The sequence below is a fragment of the Molothrus ater genome, chromosome 4 (assembly GCF_012460135.2).
Source record: "Molothrus ater isolate BHLD 08-10-18 breed brown headed cowbird chromosome 4, BPBGC_Mater_1.1, whole genome shotgun sequence".
In the NCBI taxonomy this organism is placed as follows: domain Eukaryota; kingdom Metazoa; phylum Chordata; class Aves; order Passeriformes; family Icteridae; genus Molothrus; species Molothrus ater.
In genome coordinates, this window is record NC_050481.2 from 8,846,900 (window position 1) to 8,871,761 (window position 24,862).

The 24,862-nt window shown below is 54.9% G+C and overlaps 1 protein-coding gene across 12 annotated transcripts; it reads left to right on the plus strand.

Annotated features, from left to right (window-relative positions):
- The first annotated feature begins 216 nt into the window (after window positions 1-216).
- LOC118686699 (ELMO domain-containing protein 2-like) lies at window positions 217-15,472 on the plus strand. Of its 12 annotated transcripts, XR_008508306.1 has the most exons (11): window positions 217-363; window positions 1,497-1,525; window positions 2,154-2,248; window positions 2,997-3,126; window positions 3,944-4,077; window positions 4,675-4,743; window positions 10,247-10,371; window positions 11,534-11,611; window positions 11,714-11,839; window positions 12,453-12,727; window positions 13,080-13,191. XR_008508306.1 is itself a non-coding variant. In XM_054514558.1 (9 exons), exons 1-8 carry the CDS (start codon window positions 219-221, stop codon window positions 13,199-13,201), a joined length of 849 nt encoding a protein of 282 aa, XP_054370533.1. In that variant the 5' UTR covers window positions 217-218; the 3' UTR covers window positions 13,202-13,234; window positions 14,337-15,472. The 12 variants fall into 12 exon arrangements, 3 of the variants coding, with proteins under 3 accessions (XP_054370533.1, XP_036238940.1, XP_036238945.1); XR_008508307.1 differs by lacking the exons at window positions 11,534-11,611; window positions 11,714-11,839; window positions 12,453-12,727 and adding exons at window positions 14,337-15,050; window positions 15,319-15,472 and having other exon boundaries at window positions 13,080-13,234; XR_008508308.1 differs by lacking the exons at window positions 11,534-11,611; window positions 11,714-11,839; window positions 12,453-12,727 and adding exons at window positions 14,337-14,462; window positions 14,802-15,472 and having other exon boundaries at window positions 13,080-13,234.
- Window positions 15,473-24,862: the final 9,390 nt, after the last annotated feature.

Here is a 24,862-nt window from a genome sequence, read left to right on the forward strand (position 1 = left end):
AAGGGAAGCCTCTTCCCGGGCGCCACTTCCGCCGCCCGCCGTGCCCGCGATCGCTTCCAGGTCGGGATCCGGCTTCCGGCGGGACGCGGGCCGCGGCCGGGCCCCGCTCGCTGCCCGCCGCGCTCTGAGGGGCCGCGGCGGCCCGGCCGCGAGGGGGCAGCGCGCGGGGGCCGCGGCCGGGGCCGGGCCGCGCTCGGGCCCCGCCGGCCTCGCGGAAGATGTGGGCGCACGTCTGGGGGTTCCTGTACAGCAGCTACTTTCGGTTCTGGCTCAAGTGGGTCCTGCGGCTGCTGACGGGCAAGTGCGAGCTGCAGCTCCTCCTGGGCGGCGCGGAGGCGGGCGCGCGAAGGACGCTGAGCGTAGGTAATGGAGGGGCCGGGGCCGGGGCCGCGGGAGCGCCTCGGAAGCGGCGGGTGCGGCAGCAGTGACGGCATCGTTGAGCCTGGGAAAGACCTCCGTGATCATCGATTCCGGCCATTAACCCGGCACTGCCGAACGAACCCGGCGTTAAACCGTGTCTCCCAGTGCCGCATGCACCCGTGCTTTAAATCTCTCCGGGAATGGTGGTGACTGAACCACTGCCCCGGGCAGCCTGTTCAGTGCTTGACAACCCTGTCGGTGCTGGCATTTGCCCTCATATCCAACCTGAACCTCCCCTGGCACCACCCGAGGACGTTCCCTGTCCTCCTGTCAGCCGGGAGGAGGGATCGGCCCCCTCCTGCCCACAGGCTCCTTGGCAGGGGCTGTGGGGAGCGATCCAGCCCCCTGAGCCGCCTGCTTGCGCACCGGTGCCTGGCGTGCAGCCCCAGAACTGTATTGTCACCCTTCCTGCCAGCCCAGCCGGCCTGTGAGAACTCTAAATCAGTGCCAGCACCGGCTTCCTTGTCTCCCTGCTGAGGGAATTCCAGTGCCATCAAAAAGCGAATCAGAAATCATACTTCACTAGAGTCCTCCCATCACTTTGGGTATATGTTTTTACCTTCCTTTACTAAAAAAATTGACATTGTATAGACATAAATGGATTTTCTTGGAGGTGAGGAAGAGTGATTTAACCTACAGATGTGCTTGATGCAGAATTTTGATCAAAAATAGCAATTGAAGAAACTGCTGAACATTTTTGTGGTTTTACAGTAAACTGCAGAAGTGACCGTGCTTCCTTACTCTTCAGTAATAAACATGAAACAGGAAGATATCAATTGACATATTTCTCTCCTGACACCTCTTCAAATTTGTCTTTGTTTTGTACATGTAATTGATGCTTTAAAAAATCCAAATCTACTTTCAGCATTGTACTGAAGAGTTAGAAAAAAAAATCTGTGTAAATTAAGACATTCTGTTACCTGATAAACTGTTCATTTTAAGGTTGATTAATTTTTTATAACATGTATAAAAGGGATGCAGAATTTCATAATGGTTACATACTGCAAGAACACTTACTGACAATTATTTAAAACAGTTCAATTTAACAGTGACATCTACTTTTTTCCATATTGCAGAACATTCACTGGAATCATCAAAAAATAAGGTAAGAGATAGCAGAGATGAAAGTGTAATAAAACCTTTTTTCAGAGACAGATCCCAGAAAAATAACACATGCATTCACTTTTTGAGAGGGGCAAACTGAAGATGAGTAAAGGACAGAGAGAAGAGAACTTGGAATTTTGTGTTCTGTGTGCTGGGTTTATTTAAGGTTTCTCAACAATAATCCCATGGCCGTTCCAACATTTGTTTCAGTGAAATCTCAGCTTTGTTAGCTACCTGTCTTCTAATTCAGAAACATTTTCTTGGCTGCACTTGTTTCAGTTGGATTAAGAAAACATAATTCAGCAGTGAAAGCAAACAAGAACCTAGAGCAAGCAACTCTCCAGCTTTGTATTTATTCTTTGTGCAACTCCTATGTAACATTGTTGTTTACAGCCTGACAAAGTACAAATCACACTCTCATGTAATTATTGCAGATCTTTTAGATGCAGTTTGAGGCAGTGCATTGTAAGCAATTGCCTTGAACTGACCCTTCTCCTCTTGGAGCAAATAATACACACAACAGATACAGAGAGGCTGAGCAGTAATAATAAAGTAGTAATTTATTAGACTTGATTATTATAATGAAGTCTTCATTCCTCATGAAGTCCTCTGCTGTGCTAACTGCCCAGGTATTAAGAAATGCTGTGCACGTTGAAGAAGCTGAGGTGGAGAAGTGTGTCAGAGATGTAATGAAAGAAAAGAAGATTGGACAGAAGGACACAAGGTGTGTTTGGAGACCTTTCTCTGTTCTCACTTGTTTCCATGTTCTTCAGCTGCTTAACCTGGTGCCATGTTTATATTCAACACAAGTATTCAGAATGAAATCTGCAAGTGAAGTGTGATTATGTTCTCATCAGTTCTAGAAAACAAATTGCCAAGTTTAATTCACGTGGGTTTGGCATTACTGTCTGTCTGCTTTGCAAGTCCCTTCTGTTACTCCGTGTTTCTAACTAGGATGGTCACTGCATTAGTTGAGTACAAGAACTGTATAATACCTTAGATATATTTGAGAGAATATAGTGATGTCTGATTAATGTTTGCCTTCATCTGCATAAGTAATTAGTGAGTGACAGGGAATGATCAAAATTTCTTATTTTTCTCGTTTTTTTTGACTTACAAAAAGTTTGGGGTGGGTGAAGGTACAGTGGTCAGGATGATCTATGGAGTTGATTTTAGCTTTTTTTTTTGCTTTTTTTTTTGCTTTTTTTTTCTTCCCCATAATTGAAGGCAATAGTGTCTGACTGCAGCACTGGAATAAGCTAGAGATGTTTAAAGTATGTAAGTGCACTTAACTACAGTATGCTGTAGCTTGTAAAGATGCACATAAAGGCTGGAGTTTGTAAAGGTACACACAAAGCACTTCCTAATTCTGGTGTTTACATAAGAAAGGTCTTATTTTGTAATTCAAGCTAGAATTTATGGCTGAGTATGCCTATTTAAATCTCCTCTATGGTGTTTTGTCATTGTTTCAGGTTTAAGACAAACTTGCAAATATCCTTGCTACAGATATCAGGTTATAAAAAATTGTATTTGGATGTGGAGAACCTAAGGAAGGTCCCATATGATTCAGAGAATGAAGAACACGAGGAACAGTTAATTGAGGTGAAATAATTTTTAAAATACATGTCCTGTTTGTTTGGTTTTTTCCCCCCTCTAAGTCCAACACCTTGAAAGAACTTATTGGTAGCATTCTTACCAGCTGTTTAAAGCTCTTTTCTACTCACAAACTGCAAAGCAGAACTGCAAACTGCAGAAATGACACATTGAAATAAAACCTCAGAGAAAAAAACTAGAGTTACATGCAGTGGAGTTATTTTGTGTGAAATCAGACATAACAATATATATGTAGAAAAATGAGTTTGTGATGCATCACTGAAGAATCACTACTAAAAAGATTTATAACCTTATGCACACGTCTAACTTTGTAAACCACTAATTACTAAATAAAAAAGACACTAATTTTTCTTATTACTGCATCCCAGTCAATATCAAGGAATGTAGTTTGGTGCTGGAAGATAAAACTTCATAATTATCTCAGCTTGCTATGGAAGCCCCAGCACTGACATGTTAAATGAGTATTCATTGAGAATTTATATTTCAGTTTATAGCTGTCCTATTACAAAATAATGCATGAGGTAATTTCTGTAGTGAAGCAAGCCTTGTTTCTTTGGTATTCACACAGCATCTTTGTCTGTGAAGGGAAAATACCCCACTTAATCTTAAATGCAATAACTTCCATGACTGCTGAAGTGAGCCATTGTAGCAGAGCCCAGATTGCACCAAGGGAACAAAGCAGCTTGCAGACTGTGCCCTGCTCAGTGCCTGGAGAATGGTTTCAGGCTGCAGCAGCACAGCAAGGGCTCTGCATTCTGTCCCTGGGAACACTTGGGCAGCCTGACATGGCAGTGTGTTTGTGCAGCTCTGGAACTTGCTGATGCCCCACGAGAACCTGAGGGCCAGAATCAGCAAACAGTGGTGCGACATCGGCTTCCAGGGCGAGGATCCTAAAACAGACTTCAGAGGAATGGGGCTGCTGGGCTTGGTCAATCTGCTGTAAGTCAAAGAAGGATTTCTTTCTCTTGGTAACTCATTTTCAGCGTCTGTCTTTTCTCTCGTTAATGCTATTTCCAGTAAAAACTGAGCAGAGACAAGTAGAAAGCATCATGTTCAACATCTCTAGGGGCTGCACACTGTAAACATGTGATGGGCTTGGGTAAGGTAAGAAACGAGGGAAGGGACAGAAATCTGCCCAAGACACCTCGTTTTGTTGTTGCCTTATGATAGAGTCGGTAGGTTGTACCTAACTTGTCAAAAGCTTTAAAAATTCCTGCTGTAATGAACAATAGACAAGTTTACAAATCTTTGCTAAGCTGTAATGAAAAATAGACAAGTTTACAAATCTTTGCTAAGCTAACTTTTTGGACTAGGTTGAACTTCATATTTGATGTTCAGATCACAATGATTTTTTTTTACAGTATTAGTTCATGCTGAATATAGTTTATTTTGCTGCCTTTTCCGTGGTTTTCATTTTGTGCCATTTTCCAATTCAAAGCTGATTTTCACCTTTAGTTTAAAGGTACAGATTTTAATGTTGACATGAGCACAGTATTTTTTTTTCAAAGAATTTAAAATGATATTTTACACCTCCAGGTATTTCAGTAAGCATTACACCAATGAAGCTCGTCAGATCCTTTCTCGGTCAAACCACCCAAAGCTGGGGTAAGTCACTCCAGAATTTTTTCTGGCTGCTTCTATGTACGAACTTAAGTGAACACTGTTAAACATGTGTCCAGAAGGTAAAGAGGAAAATACATGTGGGCTTTTTCCATTAAAGAATGAAAAAAAGGGTCAAAATAGAAAGGTGTGAGAAACCAAACACAGAAAGCAATTTCTAGCTGGGAACTAAGTGCAGCTTTTTTTTTCCCCCAGAACAGATTTGTTGGGGCAAAAATGTTGCAAAACACCATCTTTATTTAGCATAGTAAATGCCTTTAACGTTGTAGTTAGTTTTATTTATAGTGGACTTCGATTAGATTTAGAAATTCATACTTGTTTTTCACCTTCTTACTGATCCTGTGTTGGGATAGTTTAGATTACCTCTTAAGGTCCTTTTTTTCCCTCTAGGCTTCTGCTGTGTAATAAGTGTTTACAAACAGGTGGCTTGTTTGTTTAAATTTGTTTTCAAAAACTTGGCATATTTAAGCATTTAGCTGTTTTTACAGAGAAATATGCTCTCAAACCAGTCAGATATAATAATCTGATCTGTCTAGCTCCTTGTTAACTGTCTCGGTCCCTCTGCGAGCCTCTCAGGAACCCTGGGCCAGTCCTGAGTCGGCAGACACCGGGGGGGCAGCCCCGACACGGCCGAGAGTGGGGAGACACCCTCTGTGCCCCGAGGGTGCTGAGGGCACCTGGGCTGGGGGGAGACACTCTCTGTGTGTGCCCCGAGGGTACTGATCAGTCGACGACTTGGACCGAAATTCTGCATGGAGGGGATGGGAGGCTGAGTGATTGACAGAGAGGCAGGGTGGGGGTTTGGGGATGATCTCATCCCAGGAGAGGGATAACACTGGTAAAGGGAGGGGGATACAGTTTGTGATAAACCATTTGGGAAAAATATGGGGATACAAAACAAAGCTACGTCAAAGTATTACAAAATATAAAAACACACTACAACAGGACTGAACTCCAGAGGTAGGAACCAGTTCTTTGTTATTTCATTGTCTGAAACTTTTTCCTTGGAGCGTGTTTGGGGAAGGATGGGAGATAGACCTTTTAACCTTTCTGCTTTTGTCTCTTTCTATGGTGCATCATATCCATCCCTTCCATAGCTGAACCAGTGGGTCTGGACTTTCTGACAGGAATTCAACAGAAAGCTTTTTCAATCTTTTGTCCCCCTAGAAGCAGCCCAAGGTTTTGGGGCAATCTGTCTCAAAACAATTCTGTAAAATTTCGTTTTAGTTCTCGATGCTGCTCAGGGCCATCAGACTGACACAAAACCCCCTCAGTCATGTCCCCAGCCCCGGTGGAACGGCTGAGCTCTCTGAACTCCAGCCTTGCACTGTCCCACCGTAATTACATTGCAATTGTAGATAGAATTGTGGCAGGTTCTGGGCCACTGGCTCTGAATCCTCCTGAATCCTCAGGGCTGACCACGGCATTTGTCTGTACTTTCCTGTCCCTGGGGCTGATCACTCTGTGCTTGCCAAGGGACGGAACGCTCGCTCTGCACAGCTCCTTGGAGCTGAGGGTGCCTGCCCACACTGAGAGACGGGTGAGTGAGCGACGCCGTAATGTTCAGGTGGGTTCGGCTGATCTCGCGTTGGTTCGGCTTATCTAGTTCGGTCGGGCTTATCTAGTTCGGTCGGGCTTATTTAGTTCGGTTGGGCTTATCTAGTTCGGTCGGGCTGAACGCGGTTCCGTCGCGTTCCGTTCAGTTCACCTCAGCTAAGGTCGGATGGATTCGGCAAATCGCGGCCAGAGTCGGCCGTTCGGGTAGGATCGGCAGTTGTCGGCCAGACTCGGCTATTGTCGACTCGATTCGGCCACGCTCGGGTGTTGTCGGCTCCACTCGGCCACACTCGGCTGTTGTCGGCTCCACTCGGCCACACTCGGCTGTTGCCGGCTCCACTCGGCCACACTCGGCTGTTGTCGACTCGATTCGGCCACACTCGGCTGTTTTCGGCTCCACTCGGCCACACTCGGCTGTTGTCGACTCGATTCGGCCCTCGGCTGTTGCCGGCTCCACTCGGCCACACTCGGCTCTTCGGCCCTGCCTGACTCTGCTCCGCGCTGCAATGGCGGCCGCTGGCAGGGCCCCGCTCCCCGGCCTGAGCCCCGGGAGGGGACAGAGCGCCGGGACAGCCGCCTCAGCCCGGGTCACCCTGTCCCTGCCCGCCCCCGCGTCCCCCGGAGCACGCCCTGCAGCGCAGAACGCGGCCTTTGGGCCAGGAGCGGGGACAATGCCCTCGGCTCGGCAGCAGCGCCGGGAGGCAGCGGGCGGTGCCCTCAGGTGAGCGGCCGGAGGGGAGGGAGCTGGGCCGGGGGCACCGGGGCCGGGGGCACCCACAGGGGGCCGGGGCTGCTTTGGGCGCTGCTGCGTGGGACCCGCTGCGGGTGGCACGGCTCTGTCCCGGGCCTTGCGGCTCTCTGGGATCGTGTGCCGTGGAATAAAGCTGGGGCTCGTCCCAGCTGCGGGAACAGCGTTTTATTGGGTGAGAAACAGAGTTCACTGTCTCGAATTTTTACACGTTTGTTAAGGGATAAAAGGCAGCGCTGGGGTGCTTGGCTGTTTGCCAGGAGCACCCGGTTCCCTTAAACCGTGTTCTCTAGATTCTGTTCCATTGCAGTGGTGTGTGCATATTCATTAGAGTTTATACATATTCAAAGAGTCCTTTTCAGTTTAGATGTTCTTTTGCTTGGTTGGAAGCTTCGTGCCATCTTGTGGATTACACCAATATACTTTATTTCTTCCTGTGGTGCCATCCTGTTTTATTTTCACTCCCTCGTTATTTGATAACGAGGGTCAGTAAATTTTTCCTTTTTTTTTTTCAGTGCTCTGGTTTCTGTTTCTGTTATCTTGTGTTTCAGATAAGATTGTCCCCAGCTGTGGGAAATCACCTCATTATCTGACACCATTTTCTGAGTTCCTTACATGTAACAGCATTTGAACATTTCACAGTCTCTATGATGCTGCAGTCTAAACTAGTGTCTGTTACAGTGCTGTTTATGAAAGCTGTGCAGTGCATACACGAACTGACAGATTATCCTTGGTCCAGAGCAGTAGTTACAGACTGTCCCCTCTCGGGAGTTTTGTGGTCAATAACACCGTGCCAGAGCTCAGACATGAATGGCAAGGGCAATACCTGCATTTGTTATGTTTCATTCTGGGCTGGGCTGAGCTCTGTTTGCCGGGAAGCAGCGGGATGGGTGTCCCTGTGCCCACCCCCCTGGGTCCCAGAGAGAAGCTGCTCCTGTGGCTGCAGCTGAGGGGCACTGGGAAACCTGAACGGTCCTGATGGAAACCGATGCCAAACCGGGTTTGGTTGGGTTTGGGACTTGCCATTTTCCCCTGATCCGTGGGTTTTGCCTTAGGAAACAGGAACTGGGCACCGAGACATTTTGTTAGCCTAGAAGGGGCGAGTTTGTTTGTATTTATTTCCTGAGGCACCTGGATCGATTTGGGTCTCAGTTGGCACCCGAGAGCCTCCTCTGTGTCCTGGGCGGGGTGGTGGCTACCAAAGCGGTAAAAGCTGGAGCAGGAGGGTGGGTGGAGAGGAGAGCAGTGGCTCTGTGGGGATTTGCATCTGGAAAGGGCCCTCAGTTTCCTGGCGGGAGTCCTGGAATCAGAGCTGAGAGTCGCTGAGCAGTGAGGATCGTGCAGCTGCAGTGCCGAGAGTGCAGAGGCTGCAGTGGGCGTTGTCTGCTCGCTCTCCTGATGTCCCATCTCTCATGCTGGGCTGGCACCCAGGCACCTGCAGGGCTGCACACCCTCAGGGCAGGGGTGGTTTGTAAATGTTTTAAATGCTGCAGCAGCTCCCTCAGGCTGGATGAGTGTGAGGATATCCAGCTCTGCCTTAGGGCTTGGAGCACGGCAAGGGTGCAGGGCTCACGGTCAGTCTTGTTTAAACACTTGTAATAGCAAAATATTTTAAAGCAGAGACTGTGAGGCAATAACAAAGGCGAGTCTGTGGCAAGGATAGGTCCGAGCTGTCTTTATTAAAGATCCACACTGCTGGATGTTGTGTCAGAGCCCTCTGGGGACAGAAGGTGTCCCCAAAGCTTCATGAAGCCCTTGTTTCCTGCTGGCAGGGCAGGGTGTGAGCCCAGCCTCGGGGGCTGTGTGGCTCCTCCTGCCTGGAGCAGGGACAGCCCGCGGGGCTGAGCCCCAGAGGTTCAGTTGCTGGAGCAGGCGGGGATCTCTTTGTGCCTGGGAATTGTCGCTGCTGCGTTCCTGGCCCAGCTGCAGGGTTCCCTCAGAGCCCGTGCCCTGCAGCAGCACTGGGAGCTCCTGGGCTGGGCAGGGAGCAGCTCTGGCCTGGGGCTCTCAGGCCCATCAGTGCCCATGGAAACCCAGCGTTTGTTCTGCTGCCATCAGCCTCTCTGCTGTGCCAGCCTCGCTGCCAGGGCACAGAGCTGTGGGAAGGCTCCATCCCATCTGTGCCAAGCGCTGCCAGCGCTTCCAGCAGCGCTGCTGGGGCACCAAGGGCTGCCTTTGGAGCCTGGCTGGCACAGAGGGTGACACACTCTGCCCTGCAGCACCCAGCTGCATCCCACAGCTGCACAGTTCAGCCAGCAGGGAGCAGAGTCAGCTCTGGGCCCAAACCAGGTTTTGTCCCCCAGAGAGCCACTGAGCTTCCTGAGGCAGCACACAGATGTGCCCTGGCCTTTGGGGCTGATGGTGAGGGCTGCCAGGGGATTGTGATAAGGCTGAGCTGGAGCTTTCTTAGAAAAGCCATCAGCTGAAAGGAGAATCTCTGGCAAACAGGTGGCTGGGGCACTGGCTGGGAGCAGGTCCTGGCCTTTTCTCTTCTTTGCTTTAACCTGTTCTTAAGAGGAGCCCAAAACTGCAAAATGGAAAGGAAGGGGGCTGTGGGGGTGAAAGTTGCTTTGCATTTTGTGAAGTGTTGCTGTGGATTTTGGTGTGTCAAGTGGCACTACCAAAACAGCATTGGAATAACCAAACTTCAGGACTCTGCGCTTAATTCCTTGAATGTGTTTGTGTGGGTGCAGGAAATGCCAAATCCCAAAGCAATTCCATGTCTGTAACTTCAAGTGCAACATCTTTAAAAGCAAGTGCTCAGTGTGGGCTTTCCATGTGGGTGCAAATGGCCCAAGGCCTTTCTTGTGTCCCAAAGGCAAAAAGCCTTTCCCTGGAAGGTTTTGGAGGGGATTCTCTTTGGGATTTCTTGTGGCGCAGCGTCCCGGGTGTCCCTTCCTTTGTGCAAAGTCCAGTGGGAAAGGATGGAATGGCTGCCACGTGGGCTCTGGGATAAAAATGGTTCTGTTCAAATGAGGCAGAGAATGCAAGATGAAAAATGAGCATCCTTTCATTGTCTGAAATAGTCAGGAATAAAAGTGCTGGCAAAGGACACGTTTGTGTTTGAATTGGTGTCACCTCTCATGGGTAAAACCCCATAGTGAGCCAGCAGAGCAGAGCTATGAGAGCTGGGATCCTTGGACTTCCACAGGGGACTTAATTTTCTTTTCTCCTCTCTTTCAGGGCAGGAAAAATCATCCAACTCCTCCCATCTTTGCCCACAGCTTTGGTGTTGGAGCAGCCAAAGGCAAGAGGCTTCAGCAGCAGGGCTCTGCGCTGGAGGGCTCTGGTCCTGCCCACGCTGTGGGGTGAGTCAGAGGGACACAGGGCTCCCCTTTTCCTCTCTGCTGGCATGAGCTGCCATGGCAATGCCATTGCTGCCAGCCCAGCCCCAGCTGTGCCTGCTGGAGAAGGGCAGAGGTGCAGAGGCAGTGCCAGAGTTCCCTGGGGATGCTGGAGCTGTGGTGCTGGCTGTGCCCTAGGGCAGCTTGGGCACTGTCTGTGCAGCCCAGGGCTGCTCTGGGCCTTCCTTCGGGAGCTCTCAGTGCATGCCCAGCTCTGCCAGGGCTGGCAGCCGCTGCAGGGCTGGGTGACAGCCTCTGCTGGGGCTGGGGGCAGGCACGGCCCTGGCACAGGGGCAGGGGCAGGGCTGGCAGCATTTGGGAGCCATGGGAGCAGAGTGAGGGGTGGTGCTGGGCACAGGGGTCAGCCTGTGCTGGTGTCAGCACAGCCCTGCAGGGCCCTGGCATCTGGGAGCAGCTCCAGCTCTCCTGGGGCCCAGGGATGGGCTCTGAGGGACTGGCTTTGCCTGTGCCTTTCCAGGGCACAGGAACAAGGGCAATGTGGTGCCAGAGCTGGGGCCCAGCAGGCTGTATTTCCCTCTGGGAAAGCAGAACAGACTCTGGGCTGAGCTGAGTTTCCTGCAAGGGCTCAGAATCCAGGGAAAAGGGAGTTCAGGAATTGCATCTGCTGCTGGGAACATTGCCTTAGGCTTGCTCAGTTTGTGTCTGTGAGCAGTGGGCTCTGGGCTGGAGAGGGGCTGTTGGCAGCAAAAGATGGAGTCAATGCTCTGCAGGGATGTGCAGGGAAGGACTGAGTGGGAGGGAAGGGCAGTGTTTAGAAATGAGATCAGCATTTCTCCCAGAATTGGGGTGCAGCAGTGATGGGGGTGGTTGGCTTTGCTCTGGGCCCTGTTATTCCTTGTGCAATTTGCAAATTCTGCTGCATGAGTTACTGTCCAGTATCTTTCTAACAAAAACTGACAGAAATTGAGGTTTAGGATTAGAACTGAGGTCCATTCACTGCACAATCTTGCCAAGGCTGGAGGACTGGGATGATGGCTGCTCTCAGCAAAGGTCACTTCTCAATGCTGTGTCAGATTTGCCGCAGTGCTGGGCAGGAAAGGTGAGGGTTTGGATCAGGAATTGTGCAAACAAGGCCTGGGTGTGGTTGATTTGTTTTGTTTTTCAGTGAGCCGGGGCTGGCACAGGGAATGGTGCAGGTGCTGCTCTGGCACCAGAGCTGCTGCCCTTTGGAGCCATGTTAAAGGTGTGACCATAGAACACTTTGGGGGCTGTTTTCAGCACTCTGGGTTTCAGAGCTGCTGTCCCCAGCCCGTTGCCAGCCCTGGGACATCGGCTCTGGTTCCAGGCTGTCCTTGCTGGAGCAGCCTGGTCCCTGCCGTGCCCAAGCCCTGAGACACAGAGGGAGCCCTGTGCCCAGGGGCCTTTGGCACCTTGTCAGGAACGTGGCAGCAGCCCCGGGAGCAGGCTGGAGGTGAGAACTGGGTGTTGGGAACTGAGGAGAGCTCATCTGGGCTGGGGGGAAGGGGCAGGAGTTTCCATGCCCCTGGAGCTTTCCTGCTGGCATGGGGCAGCACAGGGAGCAGAATTCATTGTGCCCCTGCCACGGGCAGCGCTGGCCTGGGTGTCTGTGCTGTGCCACCAGAGCGTGGCACTCTGCTGCTGTCACTGCCACTGCCAGCCCAGCTGGGGGCTGTGCCCTCCTGCCAGCCCCAGCCAGGAGCTCCAGGGGTGCCTCTGTGCCCTGCTGGGAGCGTTTGCTGGGAATGTGCCCCATCCCTGGGAGCGTCCCTTTGTCCCTGGGCTGCCAGCCAGAGCTTTGGGCTGCTCAGGCTCAGGCTGGGATTGCCAAAGGCACCGAGAGGGAGCAGCACAGGGAGGGGGCTCAGAGAGGGGCTGGCAGAGCCCAGCTGGCAGGCTGGGCTGGCTGCTGCAGGTGGGGCTGTGTGCCCTGCAGGCAGGGAATGTCCCCTTCCCTCAGCAGCCCTGCAGATCCCAAGGGCTCCCAGAGCAGGATTTTATTCCTTACCTCCCTTTGTGGAGATTGATTCTCCACATTGCCATGAGCAATTCTTGGATTTCTCTAGGAGCAAACCTCCCAGCAGAGCCAGATTGCAGTGGAGGCCAGAGCTGTGTTTGGAGCAGGGAGTGCTGAGAGCTGCGTCTGCCTGTGCTGCCCCAGCCTGAGCACAGGCACAGGGAACAGCCTGGGCAAAGGGATTGGGGCAGTGGCTGATGCCCAGGGAGAAGAGCACAAACCCACAGCCATTCAGCCTGACAGTCCCCTCCACCCAGAGCTCAGCACACATCCTCGCAGGGAAGCCCAGCAGCTGAAGGGAAAAAAAACCCACAGAAGAAAAAGGTGAGTTATTTTGCTGTAAAGTTATTTCAAGTTGTTATTAAAGCCCAACCAACATTTGCTCTTGCTTTTGGTTGGGTCAATAACAAGCAGTGGGCACAGGTGATGCCATTCATGTGGCTGAAAACCTGGTGTGATCTAGAGGGGATCCAAGAACTGTTTGTGTAGGGCAATGGAATGTGAGGGGATGTCAGGGGCAGTGAGGTGGCATTTTGGAGGGAATTGCTGAGGTCATTGAAGGGAGACCAGCAGACAATTTCCCTGGGAAATCCCAGGCCCCTCGGGCCCACAGCCAGGACTCTCCAGGGCTGAGGGGGCAGCACTGGAGACTCCCTGTGTCCTCCTTCCTTGGCAGCAGCCAGCAGGGAAGGGAGAAGAGGATCCCTGTGGGATGAGACTGCAGAGAGCGAGCAGAGGAGCAGCCTCGGGCTGGAGAAAGGCCAAGGGACCAACACGGTGGCACCAGGGCACCTGTGAGGAACAGAATGGACACTTGGAGGCCACATGGAGGTGAGGAGTGCATGGTTTGGGCAAAATGTCAGCGAATCTCCAGAGAGATAAGGAGGGGATATTTAGGAGGGAAAAGCTGAGGTGATGAGTTCACCCAGCCTGGCACAAGGTGTGTTTGCACAGGCTGGGGCCAGAGGTGGAGGTCAACCCAAAGCCAGCCCTGCTCAGCCTCTAAATCCCAGGATAAGTTGTACAGGCTGCCCACTGAGGGATTAAAAATACATAAAAATGAAACCAAGAGCATTAATGAGATTCCTGGGAATCCCATTAACTTGTTGGCAGAGCTCCTGACACAGTTTGGAGCTTTGATGACAAGAATGCATTTCTTTATTTGGATTATTCACTGTGTGGGATAGGGGGTTTGTTTGGATTTTAAAGCCTCATGGTGGCTCTGACACTGCTCAGGAGCTGGTAGAAAAGCAGAGTCAGAGCTCCTGGCAGGCACAGGGTGTTTTCCCCCATAGTGGATTGTGGAGCAATTGTCTGGGACCTGGATTGTCCCTCTGGGTGATGCCACTTGCTGTGGTTTGTATCATTCCATCCACTTAATTCCCAAAACTTCTCAGCCCAGAGGTTGGAGCTGACAAGGCAGGACAAAGATTGTTCTCTGTGTGGTGCCCAGATTTGGGGTTCCCTGTCAGCTGTGCCAGTTCTGATGAGTTACACCCATAGCCCCAAATTCCCTGCTCCATTCCCGCTGCAGTAACCTCCCAGTGCCCCATGGAGTGTGGGCATTCCCATGCAGAGCTGCTGCCTTGGACAGCAGCTGTGTCAGGAGCCAGCAGAGCTTCCAAGGAAGCTCAGCAGCACAGGGACAAGGCCAGGGTTCTATTCCATAGAAGTGGCTGTTGGGAACCCTCAGCCCAATGGTGTCCCTGGGCTCACTGGCCAGAGCTGCCTGGAATGGAGCCCATTTCACCCCCCTGAGCTCCAGGATGGAGAACATCCAGTGGATGGTTTAGAGCAGGAGAAGGCAGTGGCCAGATGTGCTCCCAGCCTGAGCTGAGGCAGCCCCTGTGCCCAGGGGGGGACATCTCTCCCTGCAGAAGCTCAGCTCCTTTCAGAGCCTCAGCAGGGGCCTCTACAAATTCTTTTCTCTCAGGAAAGGGATGCACAGCTTTGTCTTCAGCACACCTCCAGTGGCACCTACCTGGGAAAGCTTTCCATCACTTCTGCACTTCCAGCTGGATCCCTGGAAAACTCCAAACTCCATCCCACTGATTTTCAGGTACCTCTGAGGGCTGCTGCCTGGGATTGAACATCTGTGGGGGAAGATGGCCTTGGCTTTGATGCTGCTGATGGCCGATGGCCTCAGGCTGGGGAGGAGGGAAGGGATTTGGGGTGGCTGGGCCACAGCTGGCAGCTGTGTGGGAGCTCTGAGCCAGGAGTTGCTGCTTGAGCCCCTCTGCAAAGGGCCCGTGCCTCCATTCCCAGCAATGCCAGCTGCTCCTTGGGGTCCTGCTGGGCTGCTGGTGTGGCTTTGTCCGGGCTGAAGCATTTCCAGGGGCCTGCTCAGAGCAGCCCCTGGCCCAGGAGCCACGGTGCAGGCACAGCTCCTCCCCTGCAGATGCCAAAGACACGAGGTGCTGCTGCCTTTCAGGAGCTCCTGGCCTCCTCCTGCCCTGCGCTCCCAGCCAGCTGGGACACAGCCAGGGAACACCAAGGAGCATGGCTGGCAGCCAGCAGGAGACACCGAGGCCCCTGGGCCAGAAAAACAGCCCTGGCCCCAGCAGCCAGCATCGTTTGGAGCTGGCAGCACTCACCTGCAGGCAACGCCCCCCAGCACTCTCCAGAAGAGCTTTGGCCACAGAGCAAGGTAACCCTCAGGGCTTGTCTTGTTCGCTTCTTCCTGGGGAAACAAAGGGACATTGTGGGAGCACATTTACAGCTGCTGGGGAAATCCTGGCAAGGGCAGAACAATCAGGGCTATGGGGAAGAGTTTGGTGCTGCCATGTTGAGTGCCAGCCAGTTCTGCCCCACAGCCATTGCAGGGGCTGCTGTGTAAAGCAGCAGTAGCAGAAGGGAAGGAGCTGCATTTGTAGAGGAGTTCTCTTAGTGGCAGCAGTCATTCCCATCCCACACAGGGCCTTTGGAACAGCCCTGGGATTGGCCCAGATATTTGGAGCAGGGTGCTGAGAAGGCCAAATTCTGGGTTTGACGCGCAGCTGGGTCGGTCCCTTCTCAGCATTTGACTTGATGATTCTCACGGCTCTGGAAATAAAGAACAAATCGTTTGCACTGCTTTTTTAACCCATGGGGTTTTTCCTAGCGTTTCCCTGGGGCTCCAGTCCCACCCCAGGCACAACGGGAGCGGGAGCAGCAACGCCTCGGCCCCAGCGGCCGTCCCAGAGCGGCTGCTCCTGGCTGGGAAGCTGCAGCCCCCAGCAGGGGCTGCGGGCACGGAGCAGGGGCTGCGGGCGCTGTGGCTCGTAGGGGAGCGCGGCGCTCGTGGCGTTACCGGGCCGGGGGCTGCGGGGCGGCGCCGTGTCCGCCAGGGGGCGCCCCGCGGGGCGGGCGGCGGCGCTGAGCGAGCGGCGATGCCCATGGGGTCCCGGGGCCGGTACGGGCGGTCTCGGTGTCCTTCCCGCTGCCAGCCGCGATCCAGAGGCTGCTCGGGGAAGCGTCGTTCTCCTGGCGAGCACGGCAGCGGCACAGCACCGGCTCCCTGCTGCCGCAGCCGGAGCGTGCCTGGAGCCCCGGCGGGACCCAGCCCCGCACTAGCCGCAGCCGGAGCGGCAGCGCCTGTCCCGGAGCGGCTTTTCCCCAGCGCGGCGGTGGTGGTCCCGATCCCAGCCCCAATCCCACCTCGATCTTCCGGTCCCGGGAGCCATACCCTGCTCGCTGAGGAAGAAACGGCTCAGCCCAGCTCCCACAAGAAATACCGACAGTACCAGGATGCGAATACCCAGGCCTAGATCCCGATCCCGACCCCACCCGAGCGCCTTGGATCCCGCGCAGCACCAGCAGCAGCTCCCGATCCGGATCTCCGCACAGCGCTCCGACCGACGCTCCCGCTGCTTCCCGAGATGAACATCCCCCGCAGAAAACGGGATAGGCGCCGCTCCGCCGGGATTTATGGGCGGGCGGGGGGCGGGGGGAAGGCGGGGCCCCGGGGGCGGGGCCGGCACAGGTGCGAGGGGCGGGGCCTGCACAGGTGTGAGGGACCCCAGTGCGGCTGCGCGGGGCGGGGCCTTGGGGGATTTAAGGCGCGGGGAGGGCACGGCGGAGCCATTTGCTCCTGGGCGTTGGGTGAGGGAGGTTGCTGCCGGCCGGGGCCCTATATCTCTTTTTCTCTGCGTTTCTTTTCTCCTGCGTTTCTGTTGTGTTGTATTTCTGTGTACTTCTCCTTTCTACCCTCCCTTCCTCCCCTCCCCCACCCCCTACACCCTCCCCCCCCCAAACCCCCCCCCTCCCTCTCCCCCCTAGCCCTCCCCTCCCTCCCCCCCCGCGGCCGCCCTTCTCTTACTCTCTACCCTACCTACCCTATTCTACTTTTCCATCCTCTGTCTTCCCTCCCCAGCCAGACTCCCCCCTGACCCCGCTCCCAGCTCCCCCTTCCCCCCCACCAGTCGCTCCCCACCCGCCCTCAATCCTGCTCCTTCCTCTACCCTGCCTTCCCCCCAGCCCCGTCCCCTGCTGTCCTGCACACCCCGATCTCTCCCCACCTTCTCCTCCGTTCCCCTGTTCTCGTTTTCCATTCCCTACTCTTTTCCTTTCTCTCGCCGCCGCGGGGCTCGGGGTGCCGGGCAATAATAAAGCCCTGAGGGCCGGAGCCCGGCGCCCCCGGCCTCGCTGGGGTCCCCACACGGGGCCGGAGCCGCTCTGCGGGTCCCCCCATTGCAGTCGAACACACCGCCCGACACCGCCGGGGCTCCGGCTTTCCCAACATCACACTGGGGGGGTCCTGCGGCGGGGGGCCCGAGTTACAGGGGCCCCCTCATTAGGAGGGGGTCCCGGGGGGGGGGGGGGGGTTTAGGGGGGGCCCCCTCATTAGGAGGGGGTCCCAGGGGGGAGGGGGGTTTAGGAGGGGCCCCCTCATTAGGAGGGGGTCCCAGGGGGGAGGGGGGTTAGGAGGGGCCCCCTCCGGAGGAGGGGGTCCCTGGGGGGGGTCGGGGAGGGCCCCCTCCGGAGGAGGGGGTCCAGGGGAGGGGGCGGGGCCTGGGGGGGCAACCCCCCTCCAGGCTCCGCCCCCTTCCCCGGACCCCCTCCTCTGGACGGGGTCCCGCCCCGGCCCCCTCCAGGGACCCCCTCCTCCGGACCGGGGCCCGGGGGGGAGGGTGGGGCGGGCGGGGACAGGACGGCAGGGGACGGTCGGGTGTCTGGCAAATTTTTTTTTTTTACGTGTGTTGACGCTGCACAGTGACGTGCCCCCCTCCGCTTCCCTCCCCACCCCACCCGCCCTTCCCCCCCTCCCGGGCCCCGGTCCGGAGGAGGGGGTCCCTGGAGGGGGCCGGGGTGGGACCCCGTCCGGAGGAGGGGGTCCGGGGAAGGGGGCGGAGCCTGGAGGGGGGATTACGCCCCCCAGGCCCCGCCCCCTCCCCTGGACCCCCTCCTCCGGAGGGGGCCCTCCCCCACCTCCCCCCAGGGACCCCCTCCTCCGGAGGGGGCCCCTCCTAACCCCCCCTCCCCCCTGGGACCCCCTCCTAATGAGGGGGCCCCTCCTAAACCCCCCGCCCCCCTGGGACCCCCTCCTAATGAGGGGGCCCCTGTAACTCGGGCCCCCCGCCCCAGGACCCCCCCAGTGTGATGTTGGGAAAGCCGGAGCCCCGGCGGTGTCGGGCGGTGTGTTCGACTGCAATGGGGGGACCCGCAGAGCGGCTCCGGCCCCGTGTGGGGACCCCAGCGAGGCCGGGGGCGCCGGGCTCCGGCCCTCAGGGCTTTATTATTGCCCGGCACCCCGAGCCCCGCGGCGGCGAGAGAAAGGAGGAGAGGGGAGGACGGGGAGACAGGAGAGATGGGGGTGGTGAGGACGGGGAGGGAGAGGGGTCGGAGTGAGGAGGGAAGCGGGACAGGAAGGGAAAGGCCGAGGGGGGACAATAGGGACGGTAGAAAGAGGAGGAATAGAAGGGAGTAGCAGGGAAGGGACACGACAGGAACGAGTGGGGGGAGTCGGGTTTGGGAGGAGATGAAAGGAGCGTTTTAGGGCGAGAGGGAAGGGGGAGAAAGAAAGGGAATACGCGGGGAAGGAAGGAGGGGGATAGAAAGAGGGACAGAAGGGGAGGCCGAAGCCTCCGCGCCTTACCGGCGGAGCCCGCACACGGAGCTCCCGTCCGCACCGTGCTCTGAGTGAGCAAATGGCGGCCGAGGCGATTTCCGGGGTCTAAAACACCTCGGCCCCGCCCCGCGCAGCCGCTCTGGGGCCCCGCACACCTGAGCCGCGCCCGCCGTGCACACCTGAGCCGGCCCCGCCCCTGGTCCCGCCCTTTGTGCCGCCTGGCCCCGCCCCCGTTCTCTCAGGCCCCGTCCCTTGTTCCGCCCGGTTCCGCCCCTGTCCCCGCCCCCTGTTTTCAGGCTCCGCCCCCCGCACCGCTGTCCCCCGCCAGGCGGGGGCGCCGCGCTCGCACCGCGCTCCGTGTCCGCCAGAGGGCGCCCTGCGGGGTCCCGGCCCCACACGGCGGCTCCGCACCGGGGAACGGCCGCGATCCCGCACCCGGCAGCGCCCCGTGCCCGCGGCCAACCCGGGCCCCAAACCGGTCCCGGGCCCGATGCCGCTTCCATCCGCCCGACGGGGGAGAGGCGGCACCGCCCGGCACACCCCAGCGGCGCTCTGCCCCCCGCCCACGGTGGCGGTGGCAACGTCGCATCGCCCCGTGCCCGCGCTCCGTGGCCCCGCCCCTCGCACCTGTGCCGGCCCCGCCCCCCTGTCCCCCCCGGTCCCGGGGCTATCGCTCGGGAGCCTCGCTCGGCGCTGTTCGAGCCCCGCCCGACGGCTGCTCCCGCCGGGGACCGCTCGGAGCCCGGGGCGCTGCGGCGGGGCCGTGACCGCGGCCTGGGCTGCGGGGGCCGAGCGCTGCCCGGCTCTGCCGGGGGTCCCGGCCGGTGCCGCCTCTCCTCCGTCGCCATCGCGACTGGCATCGCTATGGGGCGGGAGGGGCCTGGCTCTCCTGAGCCCGCAGAGCCCCGTCCCGGTGTCACCTTCCGTGTCCCGGCGCCGCGGGCGGGAGTGGCGGCCAGGGAGCGGCAACCGCCGGCCCCGCCTTCCCGTCCCGCTCCGTCGGGCCCGGGCTCGCCGAGCCCCGGCCGGGACCCGCCCAGGCCCGGGGACACCGCGGCTCCCGCCCCGCCTCCTGCCCCCGGCACCTCCCCGCCCGCCCGGCAACGGCCCCGGGGCCTCCGGCACCCGAGACCGCGGCGGGGGCTGGGCCCGAGCCCCCGAACGCCGGCCCCACGGGCCCCGCAACGCCGCGCTCCCGGCTCCTCACCCCCCGCCCATCGGCACCGGGGAGAGGCCCCACGAGTGTCCCGGCTCCGGGAAGAGCCTCGGCCGCAGCTCGGCCTCCGCTGCCGAGCGCCACGAGGGAGCGCCCGAGCGCTTCTCTCAGCCCCGAAGCCGCCCCCGTCAGGCCGGGGCCGGGCCCGGACAGCGCCGGGCCGGGGCTCCGCCTTCCGAGCACTCGCACGCAGCATTTGGCCTCTGGCCCGGACCCCAAAATGCAGGACTCGGCCTTTGTGCTCGAGGCCTGGGCGAGCCTCGTTCTGCACCCCCGAAACACAGGGCTCAAGTCCCGGCTTCACAGCCCTCGGCCTGGCCGGCTGGGACTGGGTCCAAGTGCCAGCAGCGGAGGACTTTGTCCCTGAGCCCTCCTCACCTTCACCACCACAAAAAAAAAAAGAAAAAAAAAAAAAAAAAAAACAAAAAAAAACAACCCACAGGACTTAAGACTTCGATTTGGAGACCAGAAAAATGCCCAATTTATTAGTCTCAGTTCACAGGGTCGTGGAATTGACTGCGGACATCCCCACAGATGGTCACAGGGAATGGACCTCTCACACATTTGATTCTCCTGGGAGAACTGCCTCAGGCTGGCAAAAAACCCACTCGTGGCATTAGAAGGTAGGATGCCTGCCCTGAAAGGATGCCATAAAATGCAGCCCGTCTGCAATACCGCGTTATCCCAGCACTGTGATATCCCATTATCCCCAGCCGGGTTTGTTGCGCCGCCTCCGGCTCACGGAGCGATGCCGCTCGTGGCTCCGGGCGCTGCCGCGGCGCGGGGAGCAGCCCCGGATCCGCTCGGCCCGGGGGAAGCGAAGGGGTGCCCGGTGCCCGGGCCGGAGCGGGCAGCAGCGGGTGACGATCCGGGCGCTCCTGCTCGGCTCCTGAGCTCAGGCTGAGGCAGCTCCCAGCTGCCGCCGCCGGGAAGGAGCAGCTCCCCAAGGATGGCCGCGCTCCCGGGCCATGGCAGCTGCCCCGCCTCTCTCAGGGACAGCGGCAGCTTTGGCAGAGGAAGCGGAGCCCCAGCGGCCGGGGCTCGGCAGCAGCCGGCACCGAGCCCCTTGCACGGAGCGGGAGCAGAGGGACGGGCCCGAGCCCGGGACTCGCATCCCGCCCGGGGACTCGGGGACGCGGGCTCTCTGCTCGGGCTCCGCCAGGAGGAGGAGGCGGATGGGAGTGCCCGGGAGGAGCCGGCACTGCCGGCCGACAGGGCTGCTCCTGAGGGGAGAACTCGCTCTGTGCTCCTTGGGCGGGATCAAGGCATGGCCAGAAGCTTTCATATTCATTTTACAGACTCTCGCACACCGACCGCTACCAACGTGCACTGTGCAAAGCAGCCACAATGGCTGCAGGCTCCAAAACAAAGATAAACAACGCTGTTCTCCTTTCCTTCTTTATGCAATCAAACCTAGTTAAGATTAATAACACCTGATGCCATTTTCTGTTTAAAACTCTGGCCAATACCATGCCACTGACTAGGTCTCAAAAGCAGAAAGATGACAGCCATCAATTAAAGCTGATGCCAGATCTTTGCCTATTTAGCTTTCCATGACAGAAATCCCTGGATGGATCCACGTGCTCCTCTGCTCCTATCAGCTGAGCTTTTGTCTCACTCTAATCTCATTAGGATGCCCTAAATCCAACCTGTTCTGCTTCTCAGAGCAAAGCCTGCTGCCATCTCTGCTCGTGACCTTTGCATGGCACACATTGTTAGCACACTGATAATGGCAAAACAAATTGCCTCTCCTTCTTTCTGCAGTGAACAGTTCAGCTTCTGGGGAGCTGCGGCTGTGACACTCATGAGCAGCTCTCAACGTGATCTCAGCGTGGAGCTGCTCTTTTCCAAGTCTGCCCCTGTAGAAAATCCACGTTGTTGGAAAATGTCACCAAAGCGGGAATTGCTGCTGAAGCTCTCTTAGCGCACAAGGGCAGAGCCATTCCTGGGGCTACAAGTGCCTCATTCCCACTTTTCACTGCTCTTGGATCAACCTATGTGTTCATTTCCATCTTCCTGAGAAGCCTTGATCTTTTGTAGTGGAATCAAAGCGAAGCAGAGCTGAGCAAAACCCCACCTGTTGCTATGATCCTTCCCACTGCTTTTATTGATGTTGTTCCAGCTGGATTTATTTCATTATGAAAAGGCAAATTCAAGAGTCTTTTTATCTCCACGGTTTACATTGTCTTTTGCTGGCTTGGACTTTTGCTTTCTGCCCTTTGCCGGTCTGGGCACGTTCACCTTTCAGGATTCCCATCCTCTGCCCTGCCCGGGCTGCCTCTGGCTCAGCTCCCTTGGCAGCCGCTGCTTCCACCTGAGCTCTCGGCCTTTAGCTCGCGTCCCTTTCCATGGGCCACGCCTCCCAGCTGCTCCAGCCCGGGCATTCCCGCCTGGGAACAAGCAGGGATTCCCTGCCCTGGCCCAGGGAAGCCTCCAGCCCTGCAGGCATTGCCGAGGCTCAGGGGCCGCTCCAAACCTTTGGTGTCCCAGAGCTCCCGGATCAGTGCCAGGGCAGAGCTGGGAGCCTGTCCTAAGGAGCGGGACTGACGCACGCGGTGCCTGCAAAGTCCCCCATGGATATTGGATCCAGCTGGCAGGAGCAGGTGCGGCCAAGGCAGCCCATTCCATTTCCTGCCCACCGAGAGATCTCCAGCACTTCAGCCTGCTAAGGCTGGCACACAAATCCCTGCCCTGGGGCACGGCAGCGACTGCAGCGCACCCAGGAGAAGGCAAACGCAACGACCGGGGCTCAGTTCTGAGGCTGGGATCGAGATTCATTCTCAGCCATTTCAAACAAGGATTGCACCCCACTGCTCAGTTCTTTCTGCAGCTGGGACTCCAGGAGGAGGAGAAAGGAGGCAGTTTACTGGAGCCCCTTTCCTGCCAAACACTGAGGGTCATTCAGGTGCTGAGAGAAAGCACAGCCAGGGAGAGCTGCCCCTGCTCTGCTGGGATTGCACCCTGCACTCACGAGGGACAGGTGGCTCTGTGAAATCGGTCTCAGCATTTTTGTGCCTCATAGCTCCCACTGAAATGGTTTTGACCAGAACTGAGGCTGCTGAGCGTCACTGAGCAGCACAGGAGACATCCAGCAATGCCCATGAGCTGGCAGAGATGATTGCTGGCGCTGGCCTGAGCCCTGGGCTGAGAGTTCCAGTGGCAGCAGCAGTGACAGCCACCCCGGCATTGCCCAGAAACAGGAGAAACCGCCCCTGCCCTGCCTTTGGGGAGAATGTCTGCTGTGCATCTCCCAGTTACAGCCCCAGCGCTCCCTGGGCTCCTGCAGACATTAATTCCTTCTGCCTTCCTCACAAGGCATCTCCACTCGTTCCATCGTCTGCCTGCTGGGCAATGCTCCCCTCCTTATTGCACAGGGGAGAGCGAGGAACTCTGCAATTGCCTGCACTGAGCTCCTCTCCCATCATCTCCCACTCCTTTCATGGCCTCACCAGCCAGGAGAAACATTCAAGGGGAAAAAGTGTGCTGTGCTCTAGGCAAGGCCAGAAAGGGGCCTGAAGAGACAGATTTTGGATTAACTCTGGCTGGAGAAAACCAAAGGCAATCAGGATTGCCTCAAAATGAAAACAAGAAAGGAGGGGATTGTTAAAGCCATTTATAGAGTCACATTAAGGTCTGTTCCTCAAGGTTTTGGCTTTTGGCACTTCCGTAAGCAGCACGACAGACTGTGGGCAACTGTGACAGACTGCACAGAGGAGGGGGTTTTTATAAATAATATAAATAATAAAAAATAGAGATATTATTTTTATATTGTATATTTCTTATATTTATTTGTAATACATATTTATAGATATGGGTGTATATAATATATATTTGTATATTTCTATTTATATTTTTATATTATTTATATTATTTATAAAAAAACCCAGCCTATAACCAAATAAAATCAAAAAATCCCCAATTTATTTTAACTATATTTAAATACTTTTAGATTTACAATCTAGATTTATATGTCGTTGGATATATATATAAAATAGACTATCATTTATATATATTATGGTATGTTACAATAATATACTATATATTATAGTTTTACATATTTATCTATTTGTTTTCTATATTTATGTTTACCACTATCATTTTATATTTATTTTTATATTTATATTTATTTCTACTTTAATTAATCTATATATTAGACCATATCAATTCATTGACCCAACACATCAGAACCACAAAAATCCTGCGCCTTCGTCAGCACCGGTACGCAGCCCACGCTCATCCATCGCAGCATATCCAAACAAAACCTATTTCTAGGACTAACAGAACAAAGACCCCACAACATTTAACCCTAAGAAAAACTCAAATCAACCGAACTGTCAAGAAATTTGAAATCCCACTATAACTAGCCCAAAAGCTCCGTACATTCTCATCATAAACTTCCTCCTAAACCAATGGCTCAAAACCCCAAAAAACTCAGATACACATTGAAAATGACAGAACTGCTAGTAAAAACAAACACCAATTAAAAAAATCAAACCAACTCACTAAACTCAAAACCCTACAACTGACCCTAAACATTACTATAAAAACCCCCAAAGCTCTACATTTATGCTAACCCACAAATAATAACCAATCATCTATAAAAATTATTTTAAAATATTAAAAAAGCATTAAAATAAAAAATCTAAACTATTAAAATACTAAAAAATATCACTACCCAAATTTAAAAGCATATTGCCTATAAAAACCCACCATATAAATGCCCCTGTCTCAAAAAATAAAACTAAAAAAAAAAATCAAACCAGAAAGAAATCGGAACTTAGGAACACTAAAACCAGAACGTTCAAGAAGTTCCACCATATCCCTGATCATACACCAACTACAAACAACATGAAACAATACAAACAATTCTTAAAAACCGCCTTAAAACCACTACATTAAAAACCCTTTCAACAATTCAAAACTGCATTGAACAAAAGCCATCTAATAAATTAACACCCAAAACTCCAGCAGCCCGGCTGGCCCTACCAAATCTCTCTGTTGATACATACAGTAAACAAAACCAAAATCCCAGGAATACCTGTCAGAAGTCTAGGAAAGAAACCTCTTGAAATTAATCCTACCTCAAATACAAACCAACCCGTCCAGAAAGTGAGCTTCACTCAAAGAACTATTTACACAGAGTTAATAAGACCAAGAAATAAAACAACACACCATATACCACCAACAAATACAACAG

Coding starts and splice junctions, on each gene's coding strand:
- LOC118686699 (XM_054514558.1), top strand. CDS start 219: ATGTGGGCGCACGTCTGGGGGTTCCTGTACAGCAGCTACTTTCGGTTC. Junction 2,249..2,996: donor ATTGGACAGAAGGACACAAG/GTGTGTTTGGAG, acceptor TCATTGTTTCAG/GTTTAAGACAAACTTGCAAA. Junction 10,372..13,079: donor GGTCCTGCCCACGCTGTGGG/GTGAGTCAGAGG, acceptor CTTCCTTGGCAG/CAGCCAGCAGGGAAGGGAGA.